This window comes from Mesocricetus auratus, unplaced genomic scaffold, assembly GCF_017639785.1.
Source record: "Mesocricetus auratus isolate SY011 unplaced genomic scaffold, BCM_Maur_2.0 Super-Scaffold_100691, whole genome shotgun sequence".
Lineage (NCBI taxonomy): Eukaryota > Metazoa > Chordata > Mammalia > Rodentia > Cricetidae > Mesocricetus > Mesocricetus auratus.
In genome coordinates, this window is record NW_024429267.1 from 47,461,346 (window position 1) to 47,484,406 (window position 23,061).

Sequence of the window (23,061 nt, forward strand, 5' to 3'; positions counted from 1 at the left end):
CCAAGTTTAAGAAAATAGGTGTTTTATTACATTTGTATGTGGGTGTGTACATGGTCACAATCCTCTATGAATGCTGACATGTGTGCCGTAACACTCTTGTAGAAGACTACTTGTGGGAGTCTATCCTTCCACCCTATGGGTCCTAGAGACTCATCAGATCTGGCAGCAGCAACCACTGAGCCATCGTTTTGCACTATCCCTCCAAGCTTTAATTATTTCTTTTTCTCTTTTTTTTTCCAGACAGGGTTTCTCTATGTAGCTTTGGAGCCTATATTGACATTATGTATAGGGTTCTGCATGCAAGTATGCCTGCAGACCAGAAGAGGGCACCAAATTTTGATAAATGGTTGTGAGCCATGGTTGCTGGGAACTGAACTTTCTGGAAGAGCAGTCAGTGCTCTTAACTGCTGGTTTTTTTTTTTTTTTTTTGAGAGCTTACTTCAGGGTATAATTTCTGGGTTTAAACACGCATGCACGCACGTGCCCAGAAACCCTAGGCTGGAGATAATGGCTTAGCAGTTAAGGGCTCTTGTTCTTGCAGAGGACCTGGGTTTGATTCCCAGTACCCACAGGGCAGCTCACAATCATCTGTAACTCCAGTCCAGGGGATACCTTCTTTTAACCTTTGTGGCACTAGGCACACATGTGTACAGACATAGATGGGATATCAAAACACTTACACACATAAAATACCAGACTCTACTCCCTGGCATTAGTTATATTGCTTTTCCATTTTGTTCATGATTTCTGAGTTTTAGGTCAACCTGGTCTACAGAGAGTTCCAGGACAGCCAGAGAGAGCTACACAAAGAAACTCTGTCTTGAAAAACTATTTTTTTTAAAAAAGGTGTGATTAGTACAAATTGTGGTACAATGTAGTGCTTCTCAAAACATAGCTACTACTAGTTCCAGAGTTTAAGTTCCTTTTTTTTTGAGACAGGGTTTCTCTGTATTGTTTTGGAGGCTGGCCTGGAACTCACAGAGATCCTCCTGACTCTGCCTCCTGGCCAGAGTTTAAGTTCTTAATTGGCATAATCCATTTTTTTTTCTTTTTTGGTTTTCGAGACAGGATTTCTCTGTGTGAGAGCCCCAGCTGTCCTGGAACTCACTCTGTAGACCAGGCTGGCCTTGAACTCACAGAGATCTGCCTGCCTCTGCCTCCCAAGTGCTGGGATTAAAGGTGTGGGCCACCACTGCCTGGTCTATTTATTTATTTTTGAGATAAGGATTCTTTCTTTTCTTTGAGACTGGGTTTCTCTGTGTTGTCCTGGAATCTCTGCCTTCCTGAGTTCTTTTGGAAAGAACTTTTAAATTTATTTACTTTGTGTATTGTGTGGGTGTGACTGTGCATGACAAGCATGTCACCATCAGCTGTCTGTGGAGATCAGAGGACAAGCAAGGTGGTTTGTTCTTTCCTTCGATTGCTTGGGTTCTAGGACTGAAGTCAGGCTGTCAGGCTTGGCATTAACCACTGCTTCATTTTTTTGGTTTTGTTTTGAGACAAGGGTCTCTGTATGTAGTTCTGGAAGTCACTATGTTGACTGGCCTGACTTTGAATCTTGTCCTACCTCCTGAGTGCTGGGATTAATGCTGGGAGCCACCACAGCCTCACTCTGCCCCATTCCGTTTTAAAGAAGATTAGAGGTATATGTGTGCCACAGCACAGTGCAGGCCAGGGGGTAACTTTTGGAGATTCTCCCCTTCCATGGTCATGTGGGTTCTGGGATTCCAATTCAGGTTGCCAGGCTTGCCACAGCTGAGCCAAATCCATAGCTCCAGACATGCTATTTCCTGTTTCCCAATTGTCCATGAACTCGTAGCAATCCTCCCCGTTTACCTGGCATCATCAGCGCTGTGATCATTGGCATGGGCCACCACCATGAGCTCAGAACCTACATTTCCCCAAACTACCCTCCACACTCATGGGATCGCTTTCTTCCTGGTGCATCCTGGTGCATACACCTCATCACGTCCCTCCTCAGTTAAAGTTTGCTTCCCAGTCCTTTAGGTAAAGTCAGCCTTCTTAGTTCTAACTGCGCACCTTAGTCTTTCGCCGGGTACCCTTTCTTACACTCAGTGCCTCTTTCAGCTGTCTCGAGTTATCCGTCCTTACTAGTCACATTTTATTCACTTTTTCCTGTCTGCGTGTACATATATATGTACGTATTTACGTTTGTTTTGTTTTTCTGGCCTCGAACTCAAGAGATCCACCTAGGTGCCTCTGGCATTCAAAGCGAGTGCCACCATCGCCCAGCGGCTACCTGTACTCATTTTTTTTTTTTTTTTTTTTGGTTTTTCGAGACAGGGTTTCTCTGTGGCTTTGGAGGCTGTCCTGGAACTAGCTCTTGTAGACCAGGCTGGCCTCGAACTCACAGAGATCCGCCTGCCTCTGCCTCCCAAGTGCTGGGATTAAAGGCGTGCGCCACCAACGCCCGGCCCACCTGTATTCATTTTTAAAAGGCCGAAAAACTCATCAGACTTGCTCACTTAGAGCTCCAGGATCATATGGTATGATGTTCACTTTTCCAATACAGCCAGGCACACTTTAGTATTTCAAACTTTCAGCCTTCATGTAGAGCATTCGTCCATAAGATATTTACTGAACCTGTGTAGTCCTGTTTCCCAACGCCGAGTAATATCTACCTGTGAATAAAAATACCAGGTTGTGGAGAGAACTACAAAGAAACCGTCGGGTGGGTGTGATTGGGTTTTCAGCCAGGGACCGGTTTTCTGGAATATTTTCTTGAATTTGAGAACGCCTCGAGTCTCAAAATGGAAGATAATCTCGAGGTCGCAGTAGTAGCTGGAGGCAGAAACCAGCTGATGCGGTTCCAGAGACATTAATGAGAGCTCCCTGGTGTGCGCAGCCGAAGCTCCGAGCAAACTGGGGCTTGAATGAAGCTTCCCAAGGCTGACGCCGCCTCCGGGTGTCGTAGGGCTGCGGGCAGGCGGGGACTGCACACTGGCGCTCAGGGTGGGCCCCTAGGCTCGCACCGCACACCCGAGATGGCTTTCTCGAGCAGTCACAGAATCTCCTTGAGCTTGTTGACCGCCTAACGATCAGACGCAGGAAGCCGGGGAGGGTCAGAAGCAGGGGCCGCGAAGAGAAGCTACTGGGACTGAGTCCTGAGAGGCGGGAGGAAGAGGCGGGCAGCGCCTCTAGTTGTAGGGGCTACCAGCGTGCTGCGCAGGCGCACGCCTGCTCTTAGCGCCAGTCCGTTACCGCTCCTGTGCCTAGAAGGGGCGGGGCCGGGCCCCGACGCCGGAAGGGGGTTGGCTGGGCGGGGCTAGGAGGAGGTGGTGGTCTCTGCGCGCGCGCGCGCGGGTGCGAACGGGAAACGCCGCGAGGGCCAGGCCGGGCGGTGGAGACGACGGACGGTGACCATGGCCGCGACAGCGGGCGGCGGTCCGGGAGCGGCAGCAGGCGCCGTGGGTGCAGGGGGTGCGGCGGCGGCCTCGGGCCTGGCCGTGTACCGGAGGAAGGACGGCGGGCCGGCCAGCAAGTTTTGGGAAAGCCCGGATACGGTGTCCCAGCTGGATTCGGTGCGAGTCTGGCTGGGCAAGCACTACAAGAAGGTGGGTTCGCGCGCGCCCGTGGGGACCGAGGAACCACGCGACAGGAGCTGGTGGTGGCCGCGGGCCTCGCGAGCCTCGGGCCACCCCTCCCCCCCCCCGCGCGCCACGAGGGACAACAAAGGCTGGCTCGCCTCTCGCCACGCCCCCGCGGGCGGCTCTAGGCACGCGGCGGGATGGGCCTTCGCGGCTGGCTCTCCCGGGCCCACGCACTCGCGTGGGAAGCCCCAGCTTGCTTGCTGTTCGGTGCAGAAGCAGGTGGAGCTGGGCTGAGCCGAAGGGCGTGTGTCCCTTGTCTTTTGTTAGTCTTAGGTGTGTGAACAAAGAGCGTTAGAGACTGAGCCCAGTGTAGTAAAAGTAGCTTGAAGTTTTGTTTCGAGGCCAGTTTCTAAGTGGCTCCGTAACTAAGGGCTTTGCTACCCGGTGTGGCTTCCCTAAGGGACCTGAGTTTATTGTCTTGCGAGTTAATGTAGGCTTAAACTCTGCAATAGGATTGATATCGGACTATTAAAAGTGATGGGTTTTTACTTTATTGTACTTTTTGTGATGTGTAAAGATATGAGTACAGAGTTAACGTCTTTTATCGAGAACTGTTGATATCATGTTTTCTTTGTAATGTGTTTTTGTTTCTCCTACTTTCGAATGCACATTCTACGGAGTCAGTTGTTTTACAAAGTTGTGAACTAACCAATTACTGTTTTTTTAAATTACATCTATTTATTTTGGAGGGGGTGCATCCCATGCCTGTGTGGATGTCAACTTAAGCGAATTGATTCTTTTTTAACACCAACTGGTGTTAGGAATATCGAACTTAGGTGGTCAGGCTTGGTGATGAGTGCCTTTCTTTACCTGGGTGTATTCACCTCACCGATAGAGTAAAATTCCCCACTATGTATATTGTTGAAGAATGACTCCAAAACACTTGCTCTACTCCTCTCAAATTGAGTAGTGTTTACCCCATTGAGGCCCGAGGAGGGGTTTGAGATTTGTTATAGATCAGAGCTGACTTCATCCTTAATAGTTGTTGAATAAATGTTTGTTGAATGAATGAAAGGTTAAGCAAGGCCTCGGGATTTAAATCGTTTTGTAGTGTTTTCCCTTAGCATGGGTTAGGTCTAAGATTTGAACCCCAGCACCTCATTTGAGCCACCAGTCATGGTGGCTGACATCTGCAACCCTTTGAGAGGTACAAGCATGAAGAGAAGTTCAAGGTCTTCCTGTCGCATAGGGAGTTCAAAGCTCAAGGCAAGCCTGGGCTCCAACATAAGAACCTGTCTAAAAAAAGTGAAAGATGACCAACTAGTCCCTGGCTTGGGGTCTGCAGCTTGGTGAACTGTTGTTATTTGACAGGAATCTTGGGTGTTTTCAGAAGTAACCCTGTCTCTAAGGCTTTAAAGTCAGAAAGTGTTGACTTGTTTAAACATTCTCTCCTCCTCCTCCTCCCCTCTTCAGGGTCTCACTATGTAGCTCTGGCAGTCCTGGAACTCACTAAATTCCAGAGATCTTCCTGCCTGTCTCCTGAGCACTAGAATAGGCGTGAGCCATCATGCTGGATTCACTAAGCATTTCTATTTAACAGTGTATTTAGGACATATAAATCTAATTGTTTATTTCATTGTATGTGTGTGTGCCCACAGAAGCCAGAAGAGGGCATCTAATTCCTCGGAACTGGATGTAAATGCAATTTTGTAAGCTACATGCAGGTGCTGGGACCTTGGCTCTGGTCCTTTGCAAGAGCAGCAGGCATTCTTACCTGCTGAGCCATCACTAGCACCAGACAGAAATGTAAATCTCAAGCGTTAATAGGAGACAAATGAGACGCTGGAGGTCTCTTCTTTTGAGGCCAGCTTGGCCTACATAAGACTTTAGAAAAACGAAAGACCCAAAATCACTGTAGCTCAGAAGCCCCAGACCTTCCTTTGTGGCCTGTGATGGTCTTCAGCTCTTTCCTGATCCTTCTTCCATTTTTATAGTTGTGGGATTATGAGGACGAGCCACAATAAGTGGGCTCAGATAAAACATTTGTAAGTTTAGTTTTAGTTTGTATGTGTTACTATTTTGCCTGCATACTTGTCTGTGTACCAAAGTGTGCCTGGCGCCATATAACCCAGAAGGGTCATTTGGATCATCTGGAAGTGGAGTTGACAGTGGTCCTGAGCTACCATGTGTGTGCTGGGAATCAAACCTAGATACTCTGGTCTCCAGCCCTATCAAAGGTTTTGCACTTAATTCATTAATTATGCTTTCCTAGTCATGAAACTGTCTCTACCATTGGCTTGTGTTTTTTGTGTGGGTATTTATGGGTGCTTTTCGTGCATGTATGTATGTGTACCATGTGCATCTCTGGTATCCTCAGGCCAGGAGACTGGACTTAGACATTTCTGAGCTGCCATGCAGATGCTGATAAGAGCACCTATCTTAACTGCTGAGCCATCTCTTCGGCATACAGTATCTGCTTTTAAGTATGCACTTGTAGGCCTGACTATGGTGGTGCACACCTTTAATCCTAGCACTCTGAAGGTAGAGGCAGGCAGATCTTTGAGAGTTCTAGGACAGCCAATGCTACACAAACCCTGTCTCGAGAAAAGGGAATAAATTAAGAATATATGCACACGTGTGGTTTTTATGATTCTGTGCAGTGGAGAATGTGCTTCACACACCTAAAACTGGGTGCAGTGCTGTTATTTAACAGGTAGTAGGAAGTGAGGTGGCTTTCTCCCCAGCGTCAGCTATAGCAGGCTTCAGTTCCTGTCTTTTTCTTGCAGTATGTTCATGCAGATGCTCCTACCAATAAAGCACTGGCTGGACTGGTGGTACAGCTTCTTCAGTTCCAAGAAGATGCCTTTGGGAAGCATGTCACCAACCCGGCTTTCACCAAACTCCCTGTAAGTACATGAGTACATGTGACATAGGATCTTCAGCTTCTGTACTCCCCTCCCCCCAGACATGGTTTCTCTGTGTAGCCCTGGCTGTTCTGGAACTCACTCTGTAGATCAGGCTGGCCTGAACTCACAGAGATTTGCCTGCCTCTGCCTCCCGAGCGCTGGGATTAAACGTGTGTACTACCACTGCCCGGCTCAGTTTCTGTACTTTGAATTGTGAACCTATGTCTGATTTCCCTTGCTATTGCAATGAGTGTGGGGGGGACACAACTGTACAGAGAAGTATTTAGTTTGATTTTGAGACAGGCTCTCACATAGTCTGGGATTGACCTGGAACTGCCTGTGAATTAGAGGCTAGCTGTGAACTCCTAATCCTTTTGCCTTCACTTCCATGAGATGGGATTATAGGCATGTGCTAGTCTTCTCAGCTTGGTGGTAGAATTCTTGCCTGCTGTGTCTTTTAATGTGTTTCAGACTCTGCAACAATCATAAAGATCTAATATTTCTGTGTTAGGGATGCCATAGTTTCTGCTGCGTTGTCCATAATGATACTTACCTGTTAGAATCTTGTGGCAAGAGTTCTTTTGTATTTGTTTTGTTTTGTTTTTAATGTATGTGCATTGGTGTGATGGTGTCAGATCCCTTGGAACTGGAGTTGCAGACAGTTGTGAGTTGCCAAGGAATTGAACTGGAGTCCTCTGGAAGAGCAGGCAGTGCTCTTAATCTCTCTAGCTGTGTGTTGTTCTGCTTTTTTTTTTTAAACAAAAATTTTAAATAGTTGGACAGTGGTGGTGCATGTCTTTAATTGAAGTACTCAGTAGGCAGAGACAGATCACTGACCTACAGTGTCAGTCTGATCTACAGAATGAGTCCCAGGACAGCCAAGGCTACCTAGAGAAAGAAATCCTGTCTCAAAAAACAAAGAAAAAATTAAATTTATTTACTTAGCGCGTGACTGTGTGTGGGTGTGGGTGTGTGGGCATGTGCCTGCCGCAGCATACATGTAAAGGTCAGAGCTTCTTCCAGGAGTTGGTTCGTCCCCCATGTGGGTCACAGGGACCAAACTCAGGTCACCAGTATTGATAACAAGTACCTTGACATGCCACCCTGTCTTTCACACAAAACCAACGAGTATATGTACAAGAAAAGAAAATAGTTACTCGGCTGCCTGTCCTCAGCAATCAGCTACTTGAGGTCCTGTAATGGAGAGCCAGAGTAAAAGCATGCTTGTGTGGAAATAAGACCTTTTTTTCATTGTGCTTTTCCAGCCTACAGCTTTGTGCATACTGGGCAAGTTCTGTAACAGTCTTGTTTGACTAACTGAAGTTTTATAATCTTAAAATGATATCAAGGCACAGTGAGGCGGCTGAGCAGATAAAAGCACTCAGCACCATGCTTGACAGTCTCAAGTTCTGTCTCTGGAAGCTACGTGGTGGAAGGAAAAACAGACTCCTTCCCATTGTCTTCTTACGCACATATTTGTGCTGTGGCACTTGCACACCCTACCCATACGCAAAATAGATGTATACACATTTTCTTGTTTTGTTTTTGTGTTTTCAGACAGGGTCTCTCTACATAACCTTGGCTTTTCTGGAACTCACTATGTACACCATAATGTCCCTAAACTCAGATTAACCTGCCTCTGCCTCCTGAGTGCTAAGATTAAAGGTGTGCACCATCGATTCTGGCTAATAAACGGAAATTTTTTTTGTTTGTTTTGTTTTTTTCAAGACAGGGTTTCTCTGTGGCTTTGGAGCCTGTCCTAGAACTTGCTCTTGTAGACCAGGCTGGCCTCAAACTCACAAAGATCCGCCTGCCTCTGCCTCCCCGAGTGCTGGGATTAAAGGCGTGGGCCACCATCGCCCCACTATAAAAACAGTTCCTATTTTCTTTATTTTTATTTTGGAAATTTTTTTGGTTGTGTGTCTAGCCTTTAGTGGCTGAACCATTTCTCCAGCCCATAAATGGAAATTTAATAAGTTAATTCTTTTGATTTTTGGAGATAAGACGTCTGTATATTCTAGCCTGTCTTGGAACTCATTGGATAGACCAGGCTGGCCTTGAATTCAAATCCTGCCTCTGTCATTCTAGTACTGGAATTAAAATTCTGTGTTACCCATTTCCAGCTGATTTGTTTTTTAAAAAACTTCATTTTTAATTATTATTTATATGTTTGTGTATGTTTCTGTGTATGGATACGTGTATGGTACACTTACATACATGTAGGCATAACATCTATATATGAAATAAATCTAAATTATACAGTGATAAAAGTGTAGTTTACCAAATGTCATATCATTTAGAGTGACATAAAGTACTTTGATTTCTTTTTTTTTTTTAAAGATTTATTTATTACATATACAGTGTTCTGCCTACATGCCAGAAGAGGACATCAGATTGAATTGCAGATGGTTGTGAGCCACCATGTGGTTGCTGGGAATTGAACTCAGGACCCCTGGAAGAGCAGTCAGTGCTCTTAACCTCTGAGCCATCTCTCCAGCCCTTTTTTTTTTTTTAATCAGGGTCTTTAATCTAGCTCTGATTATTCTAAAGTTTTTTGTTTTGTTTTTTAAAGTCTAGTTAGAGATGCACACTTTTAATCCTAGCACTTGGGAGGCAGAGGCTGGTGGATCTCTGAATTCAAGGCCAGCCTGTTCTACAACAGTGAGTTCCAGGACAGCCAAGGCTACTTAGTAAGACACTGTCTCAGGAAGGTATTTATTTTTTAAATACGCTTCACATTCTTTTGTTATTCCTAATTATGACCATGTAAGTATCATCATCCAAAATGACATTACAAGGGACTTTAAACATGGGAACCAAACCATTATTTACTAAAAGGGTTAAGGGATTGGAGAATATTTTTAGTCATAAGCTATAATTAAAAATAATTCATGGCTTAGTGCCAGTAGGACCAGATGTAGAATGCAGCATTTTCTCAAATTAAAGAGATGGTTCTGGTTTGTAATACTGTAGAAGAAAGTAGAATGTAGAAAGACTTAACAAAGCAAATACATTTTTTGTTGTAGCTCCCCCTCCCCAGGTAGGGTTTTTCTGTGAACCATGCTGGCCCCCTAATAATTCCCCTACCTCTGCTCCTGTGTGCTGGGATTAAAGGTGTTTGCCAGGTGCCACCATTGCCAACTATTTATTTACTTTTAAAGATTTAAAAAATTATTTTTAATTTTGTGTATATGGGTGTATCTGAGTGTAGGTTTTTGTGCTTGCTGACCTGCAGGGCTTGTAGAAGTCAGAAGAGCCTTGATCTTCTAGATTGGAGTTATAGATAGTTGTGAGCCACCATGTGGATGTTGGTAATTTTGTTTGATCCTCTGTAAAAATAGTAAGTGGTGAGCCACCTCTCTAGCCAAGTAAATGTAATTTTAAAACTCAGGGGGAAAAGATCTTGTTTAGCTCAATGTGGTGGCTCATTCCTCTGGATTCAGTAACTATGAGATGGAGGAAGGAAGGTTAAAGTTTAAATTCAATCTCAGCTACATTGGTCATTTGAGAACAGTACGGGCTACATGAGACCCTGCTTTAAAAAATAAAAGTAGCGAGGTGCTGGAGGTGCACCACTTTAATCCAGGTACTTGTGACAGAGATCTCTGAGTTTGAGGCCACACTGGGCCACAGAATGAGTAGGAATGAGTAAGTACCAGCACAGCCATGGCTACACAGAGAAACCTTGTCTTGAAAGACACTCAAGAAGAAGTAAAAAGTTCTGGGAGTCAGACCTGGTAGTTGAAGCATGTAATTGGGCTACTGAGGAGGCTGGGGTAAGTTGGGTTGCCTGGGCTATAGTGAGGTTACAGTTAGCCACGGTACCTGAGAACCTGAGTTAAAAAGGAGGCCTGGAAGTGTATTCACCAGTAAGAGCATTTATTTTAGCTTATAGGAGTCCCTAAGTTAAGTTTCAAGTATAACATGAATGGTCTCATCGGAACCTTTATTTTTCTTGTGTTGTTTGTCATTTTTAGGCAAAATGCTTTATGGATTTCAAAGCTGGAGGCACCTTGTGTCATATTCTTGGGGCTGCTTACAAGTACAAAAATGAACAGGGGTGGTAAGTTTTTTAAAAATTTCTTCGCATGTTTTGATGATGTGAAACCATATTCTCTGTATGTAGAGAGTTCTGTAGGAATATTACTGTTAATGGTAAGGTAAGGCCTGTGTTTTAAATCAGTTTCAAGTCTTTTTCTGAAGCGCATAGTCAGCTAGGTGTGGTGGTCTATACTTTTCAGCCTAGCACTTGGGACAGAGGTAGACAGATCTCTGAGTCTCTAACCTAACCTCAGACAAAACAAGCAAAGTGTCTCCTTTCATTTTTCTTGTTACACTCAAGAAAAATTATAACTTTTTTATTAGGTAAATAATATATTTAATTTTGTGGTACTGGGAATTGAATTGAGGGGCTTGTTCATGCTATGAATGTGCTCCTTTGGTATATCCCTAGTTACACATAGAGATCCACCTGCCTCTGTATCCCGAGTGCTGGGATTAAAGGCCTGTACTGCCCTGCTAAAGTTTATTGTGTATAGTGCTCTGCCTGCATGTATGCCTGAAGACCAGAAGAGGGCACCAGATCTCATGGTTGTGAGCCAACATGTGGTTGCTTGGAATTGAACTCAGAACTTGTGAAAGAGCAGCCAGTGCTCCCTACTGCTGAGCCATCTCTCCAGCCCTGGTGATGGCTTTTTTTTTTTTTTTTTTTTTTTTTTTGGTTTTTCGAGACAGGGGTTTCTCTGTATTGTTTTGGAGGCTGTTGTGGAACTTGCTCTGTAGACCAGGTTGGCCTCAAACTCACAGAGATCCTCCTGCCTCTGCCTCCTGAGTGCTGGGATTAAAGGAATGTGCCACCAACGCCTGGCTCTGGTGATGACTTTTAAAGCTTCATAGTTTATGGTTATTATAGAAGTTCCTTACTGATTTTTTTGATCTCCCCACTCACCCAATCTCAGTGAGTTTTGTGTTTTGTCTTGTAAAGACTGACTATAGAATCCTTTTCATGCATCTCCTTTTAGGGTAACTGACTGATGTGGTAAGGAAGGAATGTTATCCAGGAGGACTTGCATTGTTGCCTCCCGCATTTACTTTTCAAGTGCTCAAGTGCATATATGACCATGTTTTGGAATTTGCTGGTACATGTTTAGAATATAATTTAGCATGACTTAGTGATGTGAAATGAAGGTTTTTTTGTTAAGTATGTATTGTCAGTGGGTGTGCATGTGTGTAGGTGCCCATGGAGGTCTGAGGAAGGCACTGGATCCTATGGAGCTGATGCTCCAGGCACTTGTGAGCCACTTGGTGTGGGTGCTCAGCCAGGGCTGAGAGCTTGTCAGAACTTTTGTCTTCATTTGCAGAGTTCATGAACGATTTTCTCTGACTTCCACATGTGCTGTGCCACCCACTTGTGTGTGTCGTACTTTCTGTATATCAGGTGCCTGTACTCATTGAGCCATCTTAACACCCCAAAATGTTGGGGGCTGGAGTGATGGCTCAGTGGTTAAGAGCACCGGCAACTCTGCCAGAGGACCCGGCTTCAATTCCCAGCACCCACATGGCAACTCACAGTTGTCTGTAACTCCAGTTCCAGGAGATCTGACATCTTCACACCAATGCACACAAAATAAAGTTAAAAAAATCCCAAAATGTCTATTATGATGGTATTGATAGCACGCATTTTTGTAATACTGTCTTCACATACTTTATATAGTGTTAGCCTACTTTCCAAGCCTTTCTAATTCATTTGAATTCAGTTCTAAAATGGAGTTTCTCCTTGTGTGTAAGATGGACTTAGTAAAGGCTTTTTTTTCCTTCCATAGGCGGAGATTTGATCTTCAGAACCCATCCCGAATGGACCGCAATGTTGAAATGTTCATGAACATTGAAAAAACATTGGTACAGGTGAGTTGTAGAATTAGGTCTTGTCCCTTCCCCTCCCCCATCTCCTTTTCCCCTTTCCTTTGTCCTTCCCCTTTTGTCATGTTTTAGAAAGGGCTTCTTTAGGCCCAGCTCAGTAGCATTCATGCCTAAATTTGGTCATGAGTCATGGCTCTGCTTGATGATGATCATCCATCATATCCCCCCCAGACAGACAGACAGACAGACAGACAGACAGACAGACAGACAGACAGGGTTTCTCTGTGTGGCCTTGGTTGCCCTGGCACTCCCTCTGTAGAGCAGGCTGGCCTTGATCTCAGAGAGTCACTTACCTCTACCTCTCAAGTGCTAGGATTACAGGCATGTGCCACCACCATCCATCTTGAAGGTTTATTTTCTTTAATATACTTCAGTTCCAAGATTGCCAAAATAAAAAGGGAAGGAATTTTCTGAAATACATAATTTTATTGTTTTTAATGTGTGTTGGAATTGGAACTGTAATTGATTTGATCATTTAAAGACTGTCAGTCTCTTAATTTTTTTGTTGTTGTTTTTGGAGACTGGGGAACTTGGACTATAGACAAGGCTGGCCTAGAAGTCACAAAGATCCACCTGCTTCTACCTCCTAAGTGTTGGGATAACTTGCCCCAAAACTTTTTTTTTTTTTTTTTTTGGTTTTTCGAGACAGGGTTTCTTTATGCCTTTAGAGGCTGTCCTGGAACTAGCTCTTGTAGACCAGGCTGGTCTCAAACTCACAGAGAACCCAAAACATTTTATTTCCTTATTTGCAAGACAGGGTCTCTTGTTTTAGTCCTGGCTGTCCTGGAACTCATTATGTATGCCATGCTGGCCTTGAACTCACAGAGATTCTTTTTTCTGCCTGCCAATTGATGGATTGAAGGCATACACCACCATATCCAACTAGTCTCTGACACTGTTTATCACTATCTAGAGGGCCAGCTTCCAGCAGCCAAGGGCATGCATACATGCATGCAAAAAAACAACAAAAACCCCACTAATGTGGCATGAACTAAACTTTCTTTCTGAGGGAATAAGAAAGAAACACATACAAGGTTTCTGTGTGTAGCTTTGGAGCCTGTCCTGGAACTCACTTTGTAAACCAGACTTGCCTTGAACTCACAGACTTCTTGTCTCCCAAGTGTTGGGATTAAAGGCACGTGCCACTACCACCCAGGCTGAAACACGTGCCTTCTGATGGTAACCTTCTCTCTTACTTCATCTTGAAAAATTTCTATACAGTTACTTGTCTACTTGACATTGAGCTACGTCTCTCTCTTCCATCATTTACTCATTCACTCACCCATTTATTCACTGATTCATATATTTGCACATTCACACTTAAACACTCCTCACAGAACAAACTGGACAATATGTCAATTACATTTTCAGGGTCACATAGCATTTCTTGAATAAACAGTAAGAAACAGAGCCATTCTGATACAGAAGGAATCAAGTTTTCTCTCAGGCTTAGAACGTCACAATGATAGATTGGAAATGAGTAACCATGGTAATGTTTGGTTGTGTCGTGTAGGTGGGAGGCACCATCTATCTGTACATACCCTGGGAGACATCATAGAGAGTGACATTGAAATTCAGCACCTAACAGCCTCCAAAGCCACAGAGAAACCCTGTCTCGAAAAACCAAAAAAAAAAAAAAAAAAAAAAAAATCAGCACCTAAGCAGTGAACAGTTAACTTGAATCATAAAAGTGAGGTTACAGGCTCCATAGTACACAGAGAAACCCTGTCTCAAAAACAAAACAAAACAAAGTGTGGTTAGGAATAGGTGCAGAAAGTCAATTGGTGAGAGGCTTTTGTATAGGCAGTTGTGTCTTTCATGCTATTTCCAGGCTTTTTAAATTTTATTTTGGTTTTTCGAGACTGGATTTCTCTGTATTATCTCGATCTCACAGAGATCTGCCTGCCTCTGCCTCCCGAGTGCTTGGATTAAAGGTGTGTACCACCAACGCCCAGCCTGCCAGGCTTTTTGTAAGCTAAAAACTGGCACTAAAGTTGTTTCATGCCTGACCTGTGTGTCCTTGTGCAGTTCATTTTCAGGGACAGCTGTCAGCTTTGAATTTGTTTTAAGGTCAAAATCAGGTAATGGTGGGATGGAGAGATGGCTCAGAGATTTAGAGCACTGGCTGCTCTTCTGGAGGTCCTGAGTTCAGTTCCCAGCAAGCAAGCACGTGGTAGAATCCATAATGAAATCTGGTGCCCTCTTCTGGCCTGTAGGCATACATGCAGACAAAGCACTCATACATTAAAAAAACAAAACAAAAACAAACAAAATACCAAAATCAGATAAATGTGTAAAATGCTCCTGTCTTTGTAACTGAGAATATTACTCTTTTCCTACATCAGGCTGAGCTATGAAAAATATCCTAATATTATTTCTTTTTTTTGTTGTTGTTACTGTTTTGTATTTTGGTTTTTCGAGACAGGGTTTCTCTGTAGGTTTTGGAGACTGTCCTGGAACTCTGTTTGAAGACCAAGCTGGCCTCGAACTCACTGAGATCCACCTGCCTCTGCCTCCTGAGTGCTGGGATAAAAGGCGTGAACCATAATCGCCTGGCTTGGTTTTTATTTTTCAAGACAGGTTTCTTTGTTCCTAGTATTATTTCTATTTTTCAGAATTGTACGGCTTAAGCAGAAATAATCTTCCTGACCATCCACAGCTATATGTATGCCCAGTAAATGGACTATATGTAGGAGATAAACACAACAGGCAGTGGGTCAAATAGTTGTTATTAGGGAAGAAATGCAGTGGCACATGAGAACTTGAGACAGGCAGGCAGTGTCGGGTAAGCCTTGCTTGGGAGATTCTTCCTTCAGACATTGCTCATCGAGTGGGTCACCTTAGGACTATCAGTTGTCATATGCTGTATATTCTCAGTGGCCTCCAGCAATTTTCACTGAAAGAACGTGTGATATTTCTGTTTACTTCATTTATTCAAACCACTTTTCTCATAGTGGAGCCCAAGTTGGCCTAGATCATAAGAGATCCAGCTTCCCCTGTCTCCTGAGTGCCTAGATGAAGAGGTACCCTATCCTGCCCTTTTGTTTAGGCTCTTTGATCATAATGTTGTCTTTATGGACTCACCTTTTGATTTGTTCCATGGTTTTATAATAAGACCATGGTTCTGAGGATGGAAGCCAGGACTGAGGGGATAGGCGAGCATTTCACCCCACGGATTTTTGTTGTTGCTGTTAGTTTGGTTTTGGTTTGGTTCTTTTTTTAAGTTAAGGTTTTTCTGGGCTGGAGAGATAGCTCCAGGATTAAGAGCACTGACTGCTTGTTCTTCCAGAAGATCCAGGTTAAATTCCCAGTACCCACATGACAGCTCACAGCTGTCTGTAACTACAGTTCTTGGGGATCTGATACCCTCACACCAATGCACATAAAATGATTTATTTTTATTTTTATTTTTTTTTTAAAGATTTATTTATTTATTACACATACAGTGTTTTTTTCCAGAAGAGGGCACCAGATTGAATTGTAGATGGTTGTGAGCCACCATGTGGTTGCTGGGAATTGAACTCAGGACCTCTGGAAGAGCAGTCAGTGCTCTTAACCTCTGAGCCATCTCTCCAGCCCTAAAAATGATTTTTAAAAAAGGTTTTTGTTTTTTTCTGTGTAGTGTTTGCTGTCCTGGAACTCTTAAGACACCAGGCTGGCCTCAAAACTCACAGAAATCTTGCTTGCCTCTGTCTCACCACTACCTGGTGAGAAATTAATTTTTTCCTCCCTTTGATAATCTCTGACTGTCCTGAAACTCTCTCTGTAGACCAGGCTGGCCTCTTTGAACCCACATAGATCTGACTTCCTCTGCTTCCCAAGTGCTGGGGTTAAAGGCATTCACCACCATCTCCTGGCTGAGAAATTGATTTTTATGTCTATATAGTCATGGGCATGTTTGTAGTGGTGAGTTTTCTCTTCACCTTTGTGTGTGTTGGAGATTGAACTCTCAGGTTGACAGCTTGCGGTGTAAGCCGTTTCAGTTGCTGAGCCATCTCGCTACAGTGGCCCTCACCTCCTTTGAAAAGAGTCTGTTTAGCCGGGCGTTGGTGGCCCACGCCTTTAATCCCAGCACTCGGGAGGCAGAGGCAGGCGGATCTCTGAGTTCCAGGCCAGCCTGGTCTACAGAGCTAGTTCCAGGACAGTCTCCAAAACAATACAGAGAAACCCTGTCTCGAAAAAACCAAAAAAAAAAAAAAAAAAAAAAGAGTCTGTTTTTGTTTTATGTATTTGAGTGTTTTGCCTGCATATGTGATTATGTACTGTGTGTGTGCAGCACCTACAGAGGTCAGGAGAGGGCATGGCTTTCCCTGTAGCTGAAGTGAGCTGCCATGTGGGTGCTAGCAGTTGAGTTAGAGTTCTCTGGGAGAACAGCTGGTGCTGTTAGCCATGAGACATCTTCTCATCTCACCTTTTTGATAAAGGATCTCTCACTGAACCTAGACATGAGGCCTTTTGGCTAGTGCCTGGCCAGGAAGCTCAGTAGGATGGTAGCTTGTCAGTTGTGCTTCAGAGATATCATCTGGGTCCACAGATGTGTGCCACCACTCCCAGCTTCTGTGGTGGTGCTAGCATTCAAAATCAACTCCTTATGCTTACACAGAACTTTACTCACTCAGTCTTCTCCCCTGGCCTTTATTTATTTGTTTATTGTGGTGGTCGGGTTTGAGACGGTCTCAACAAGTAGCTCTGGCTATCTTGGAACTCACTGAGTACACCAGACCAGACCAGACCAGACCAGTCATGAACACACAGAGATCAGCCTTCTTCCTCCTGAGTGCTGGAATTGAATGCCTAGTGCCTCTCCCCTTGCTGTATTTTTAGCAGTAATTTCATTTCAAGTGATTGTGATTTTCGAATGTCCCACTAAACCATCTAGGTTTCATTGAGATAGGACTGTTATGTTGTGTATCAAAAGATGCCTTCCAAACTGGACATGGTGGTACATGCCTATAATCTCAACACATGGGAGGCAGAGGCAAGTAGATCTCTGAGTTCCATGACAGACAGGGCTACAATGGTGGTACATGCCTATAATCTCAACACATGGGAGGCAGAGGCAAGTAGATCTCTGAGTTCCATGACAGACAGGGCTACACAGAGAAATCCTGTCTTAAAGAACCAAAAACCGAAGCAAAGATGTCTTATCTTAAGAATTGAAGGTTTGAATGTCAGCTTCCCCTTTAAGATGAGTAATCAGGGACCTTCAGTGCTTCAGTGGATAAATGCACTTGCTGCCAAGACGGATGACTTGAGTTCTCAGTATTCATGCTTGTCTACATGTATGCCATGGTGAACAATTTCCACATGCATTCAAAAAAAAAAATAAAAATGTAAGGTTGATGAATAGTCATTGTATACCATTTCAAAATCATTTGAATTTCAAAGTCTTATCTGTTTGTTTTCTCAGAACAATTGTCTGACTAGACCCAACATCTACCTCATTCCAGACATTGATTTGAAGTTGGCTAATAAATTGAAGGATATCATCAAACGGCATCAGGTAATAAACATGATCCCTCTGGTGCAGTGGTAGATTACTTTCAGTGAATGCCAAAGTTTGCCTTTTTATGTGTCTGCTTTAGGAATATTCATAGTTTGTGAGATGAGTTGTAGTAGTCTTAGAAGTGTACTTACATAGCTAAAGTGGCCCATATACTCTTTAACTCAGAATTTACAAGCTCACGAAAGAGTTGGTAGCAAGACTGTTGATTGCAGGAAGTGAGGTATACTTTAAAATCCCCCCACACACACATAAAATTAAATATATTTATGTATGTCCTCTTTGTAAAATGAGTGGAAAAATTCATGTTTCCAGGCTAGCTTTTTGTACAAGTTTACCAGTGCATACCTCTAGATATTGGGGGCTGCTTTAGTGTGGGAGTTCAAGACCACTCGAGGCTGTATATACAGCAAGACTGTCTACTGCTGCTTTCAACGAACCGAATCCTGTGATAGGATATGTAGGCACACAATAATTTTTTGTAAAACATTTCTGGGACGAATGGTTTACTGAGATCTGGGATTGGTTCAAAAGCCTCATGAAATAGCTTCTGTTTTTCTGTTTCAAAAAATTTGAAGTATGTCTTAGCTTTTGGTAAAATACCTTACATGCCATAAAATCAAATAGTTTATATTAGCTTATATAATTAAAGATTTTGTAATCTTTCCCTTACATGTAAATGGTTTCCAAAGACAGAAATAGTATAATACAATGTAATGTATGAATAGTGTAGCCCGCTGTTGGATGGGCGTGGATTTTACTTCTACAACGAACACTACTGCTTTCAACACTTCAGTTAATTTTTCTCTTTTGGAGTGTCTGTTTATTATGTGATAGTCAAGTATAGCTTAACGTCATGTGCTTGTTAATAGAACAAAAACAGAATGAGGTAACCTGCTCATTCTTGTTTTTAAGCTGAAATTAGGAATTATTTCTACAAATTTTACCGGAGGTAATGCCTACATATTTTGCAATGTTTTTTTGTGACTAGTTTATTTATTATTAAATAAGGCATAGTGATTATTTTCCAAAGATATTCTTGAAAGAGATAGTAGCATTTCTAGCTGATTTCCTAAAATCTCCCTAGTGTTGCTAGAGTTGAAAACCTGGGCTTCATGTGTACTAGCCTCTTGTAGTGAGTTTTATCCAGCTCCAGTCCTGGTTTCATAGAATTGCTAGGAATAGACCTCAGGAGTCACTGAATCTATCCTGTCTTGTCTATGGCAGGTTCTTACTGTGTAGCTCTGGCTGGCTTGGAGCTCACTGTGTAGACCAGGTTGGCCTTAAACTCTCTGATGTCTGCCTACTTTGCGTCTTGAGTATGCCACATTCTGTCACTGTGCCAGGCTTATTTATTATGCATGTATGTGAGAGTACCTGTTGAGGTCAGAGGGCTTCAGATGTCCTGGAATTGCTCATCCAGGCTGGGAACCAAGGTCCTTTGCAATAGCAGAGGGCACTCTCATCCTCTGAGCCATCTTTCAAGTCCATCAAAATTCCCTTCCTCCCTCCATCTTGTTTTTTTTTTGTTTGTTGGTTTGTTTTTGTTTTTTGAGGAAGGGTTTCTCAGTATAACAGCCCTGAATGTCACTCTGTAGATCAGTCTTGCTTCCATAAAATTCTTAAGAGAAAAACTATCATTTATTACTTCTTTCAGGGCTGCAGAGATGGCTTAGCGGTTAAGAGCACTTGTTCTTACAAAGGACCTAAATTTAGTGCTCTGTAGCCACACAGTAGCTCACAACCATATGCACCTCTCATCCCAGGACACCTGAAGCTCTCTTCCTTTCTTTTCTTTTCTTTTTTAAAGATTTATTTATCACATACACAGTGTTCTGCCTACATGCCAGAGGAGGGCACCAGATTGAACTGTAGATGGTTGTGAGCCACCATGTGGTTGCTGGGAATTGAACTCAGGACCCCTGGAAGAGCAGTCAGTGCTCTTAACCTCTGAGCCAGCTCTCCAGCCCCGAAGCTCTTTTCTTTTTTTTTTTCTTTTTTTTCTTTTTTTTTTTTTTTATTTTCCAGTTTAAATTTAGATAAGAAACAAGGTTGCTTCACAAGTCAGTTCCAGGTCCCTCTCCCTTTCCCTTCCCTCCTCCCGTGCCCTCCCCCAGCCCCCCCCTTATCTCCTCATTCCCCCAGGGAGAGTGAGGCCCTCCATGGGGGTGTCCATAATCTGTCATTTCATATAGGGCAGGGCCTAGACCCTTCCCCAAGAGTTCAGGGTGAGAGTGCACCTCACATTGTTCTATGGGAGTCCAAAGTCCGTGTGTATACTTGGGATGGGTACTGATCTGCTGCCCAAGGCTCAATAGATTCCCTAGGCCTCCTCACTGACACCCAGATTCAGGGGGTCTTGATCAGTCCCATGCTGGATTCCCAGGCTGATGCCTGGGACCGAAGCTGTCTTCTTATTGCACCTCTCACCCCAGGGCATCTGCAGCTCTCTTCTTAACTTCTTTGGGCACTGGACACGCATGGTGGAAAGACAAATACAGGCAAAACATTCATACACATAAATAAATCTTAAAAAAAATTCATGAGGCTGGAAAATCGCTCAGGTTAGGAGAACTGTTTCTCCAGAGGCTCTAGTTTACTTCCCAGCATTCACTTGGCAGTTAACAACCTTCTTTATTCAGTTCTCAGGGATCCAGCCTGAGATCTTCTCTTGGCCTTTGAGGGCACTGCACACACATAGCATATATATATATATGCAGGCAAAGCATGAATACACAAATTTCTTACTCCACCTCACAGAAGACATGCACAGAATAACTTGTGTCATCTAAGTAGGAAATGAGAGCTGAGGTTCCAAGCAGCAGTGACAGACTCCACAGGGCAAGGTTCTAAATATTCTCTGTTGACTCATTCATTGGATAGTGTACTCCTTTCCCACCGGTGGGGTGCTATTCAAGAAGTATACAGTAGTCCAGTGGTTTTGAAGGCCTTACCTTTTGAGGCAGATAGCCATTGTAGCCAGTTGTACATGGTTTTACTTTTCAGTTTCCCTTACCTTCCTCCTCTTCCTCTTCCTCTTCCTCTTCCTCTTCCTTTTTTTTTTTTTTTTTTTTTTTTGGTGTTTCAAGACAGGGTTTCTCTGTGTAACAGCTCTGACTCTCCAGAACTTGCTCTGTAGACCAGACTGGCCTCGAACTCACAGAGATCAGCCTGTGCTTCCTGAGTTCTGGTATTAAAGGTGTGTGCCACCACCGCCTAGATACATTTCTAGTTTTCTGCAGATGAAATGGCATTATATTTGTTGGATAGTAATGAGTAAGTAATCATTGTTAAAGGAGAAATGCAGAGGGTGCCTTGAGTTGCTTCTTAAATCTGAATACATGACTTTTCCTTGTTTGTATGGTCTCAAGAATAAGCAGTTCGTTTAAAGTAGCTTGAGTTCATGTTCTATATATTTAGTAGTCTGTGACCTAGACATAGTTTAACCTTAATTTTTTTTTTTTTTTTTTTTGGTTTCACGAGACAGGGTTTCTCTGTATTGTTTTGGAGGCTGTCGGTCCAGCCCGGCCTCAAACTCATAGAGCTCAGCCTGCCTCTGCCTCCCGAGTGCTGGGATTAAAGGTGTGCACCACCACCGCCCGGCTAACCTTAATTTTTATAGTAGTTTTCCAACATTGATGTAAAATGACAGCAGCATCTGTAATGTGCTGTGCTTAATTCATGTTAATGATGTAGCCTCTGTTTACATGCCAAAATTCATGTCAGTTAATGATGATTCGTGCTGGGTGGCTTAGGCAAGAGGATGAAGAATTTGAGACCATCCTAGGCTACATACTTGAAACCTGAGGCTTTTTGTTTTATTGTTTGTTTTAGTAAGACAGTCACAAGAAGCTACACTAGCTTCAAATTTAGTGTGTTGGAGGATGACCTTCAGTTCTGGCTTACTGTTTCCCAAGTTCTCATGTCAGAGGTCTAGCTAAAACTACAATTTTGCAAAGTGAATACATATTACAGTTACCCTTATGTTGCTGCATTCCCACAATCCTTTTTTGTGATGACTTTGAAATTAATTTTAAGAATTTCAGGTATGCATCTAGCACCGAATAGTTTGCTTACCACGGGCCTTATTTGTATGTTGCTTGTTTGTTTGCTTTGCAGGGGACATTTACTGATGAGAAGTCAAAAGCTTCCCACCATATTTATCCATGTCCTTCCTCACAAGAGGATGGTAAGTTAGCTTTTGGTTAGGAGCTATTTAACTCATAAATTGTATTGTTTGTAAATAATATAGCCTTCTTCTACAAAGTGGCTAAATACTCTGTCATTAAAACAGAGTTCTTAGTTTTGTTTAATGTATCACTTGACCCCGCCCCTCATGTGTTTGTCTGATTATATCTCTAGATTCTTTTAGAAAGTGATATTTACCCGTGCTATTCTATGTTCTAGCCAGTTAGATTTGTTTAAATGTAGCAGTTTTTAAGATTTATTTATTGTTGGATGGGAAATAAAAGACCCAGAGACATGTAGTGGGGTTCAAGCTTCAAGCTGAATATCAGAAAAACAAAGCAGCCGGCCACTAGCTCTCACCTCTAGCTGAGGTTGAAAGGGCTGATCCAAGAATGAGCTCTTCATCAAGCCTCCAACTGCTGAGAATCCTGAGACTGAGCCAACTGAAGACCCTGCTCCTATCCTTTATACTTCTCTAGTCCTGGGATTAAACATGTGATACCAGGTGGTGAGATCATCTTTGTGTGAGCTGTTTTTCTTTGCACTGGATCAATCTTGTGTAGTCAGTGTGGCCTTAAACTAACAGATCTGTCTACCTCTTATTCTTAGTCCTGGGATTAAAGGTGTGTGTGCCTGGTTTCTGTGGCTTGTGGCTGACTTTGCTTTCTGAACCCCCAGGCAAGCGTTAATAAATGATAAATAATATATCATCACAGTTTATTATGTATAGTGTTCTGCTTGCATGTATGCCTGCACGCCAACAGGGCACCATATCTCATTATAAATGGTTATTAGCCACCATGTAGTCCATGGGAATTGAACTCAGGACCTCTGGAGGAGCAGCTAGTGCTCTTAATCTCTGAGCCATCTCTCCAGACCCTAATGTAATGTAGCAATTTTTATCTGGTGATTTGAGCAGCCATTTTATCTTTATAAACTGTTGATCTATGTTGTGACCTGATACAAATGCAGGGATATCTGAAGCAGGTGATTA

At 43.2% G+C, this 23,061-nt stretch overlaps 1 protein-coding gene across 5 annotated transcripts in view; it reads left to right on the forward strand.

The window, feature by feature from the left end:
• Positions 1-3,296: 3,296 nt before the first annotated feature.
• Positions 3,297-23,061, forward strand: part of Smarcc1 (SWI/SNF related, matrix associated, actin dependent regulator of chromatin subfamily c member 1) — a 106,579-nt gene continuing 86,814 nt past the window's right edge. For 2 of the 5 annotated variants that reach the window (XM_040740016.1, XM_040740012.1), the window contains exons 1-6: positions 3,297-3,575; positions 6,338-6,457; positions 10,435-10,520; positions 12,280-12,361; positions 17,787-17,879; positions 21,999-22,068. In XM_040740016.1, the coding sequence (XP_040595950.1) occupies positions 3,384-3,575; positions 6,338-6,457; positions 10,435-10,520; positions 12,280-12,361; positions 17,787-17,879; positions 21,999-22,068 (643 nt within the window). In that variant the 5' untranslated portion in view covers positions 3,297-3,383. The remainder of the gene's footprint in view (positions 3,576-6,337; positions 6,458-10,434; positions 10,521-12,279; positions 12,362-17,786; positions 17,880-21,998; positions 22,069-23,061) is intronic. The other 3 variants (XM_040740011.1, XM_040740014.1, XM_040740013.1) reach the window with 2 other exon arrangements.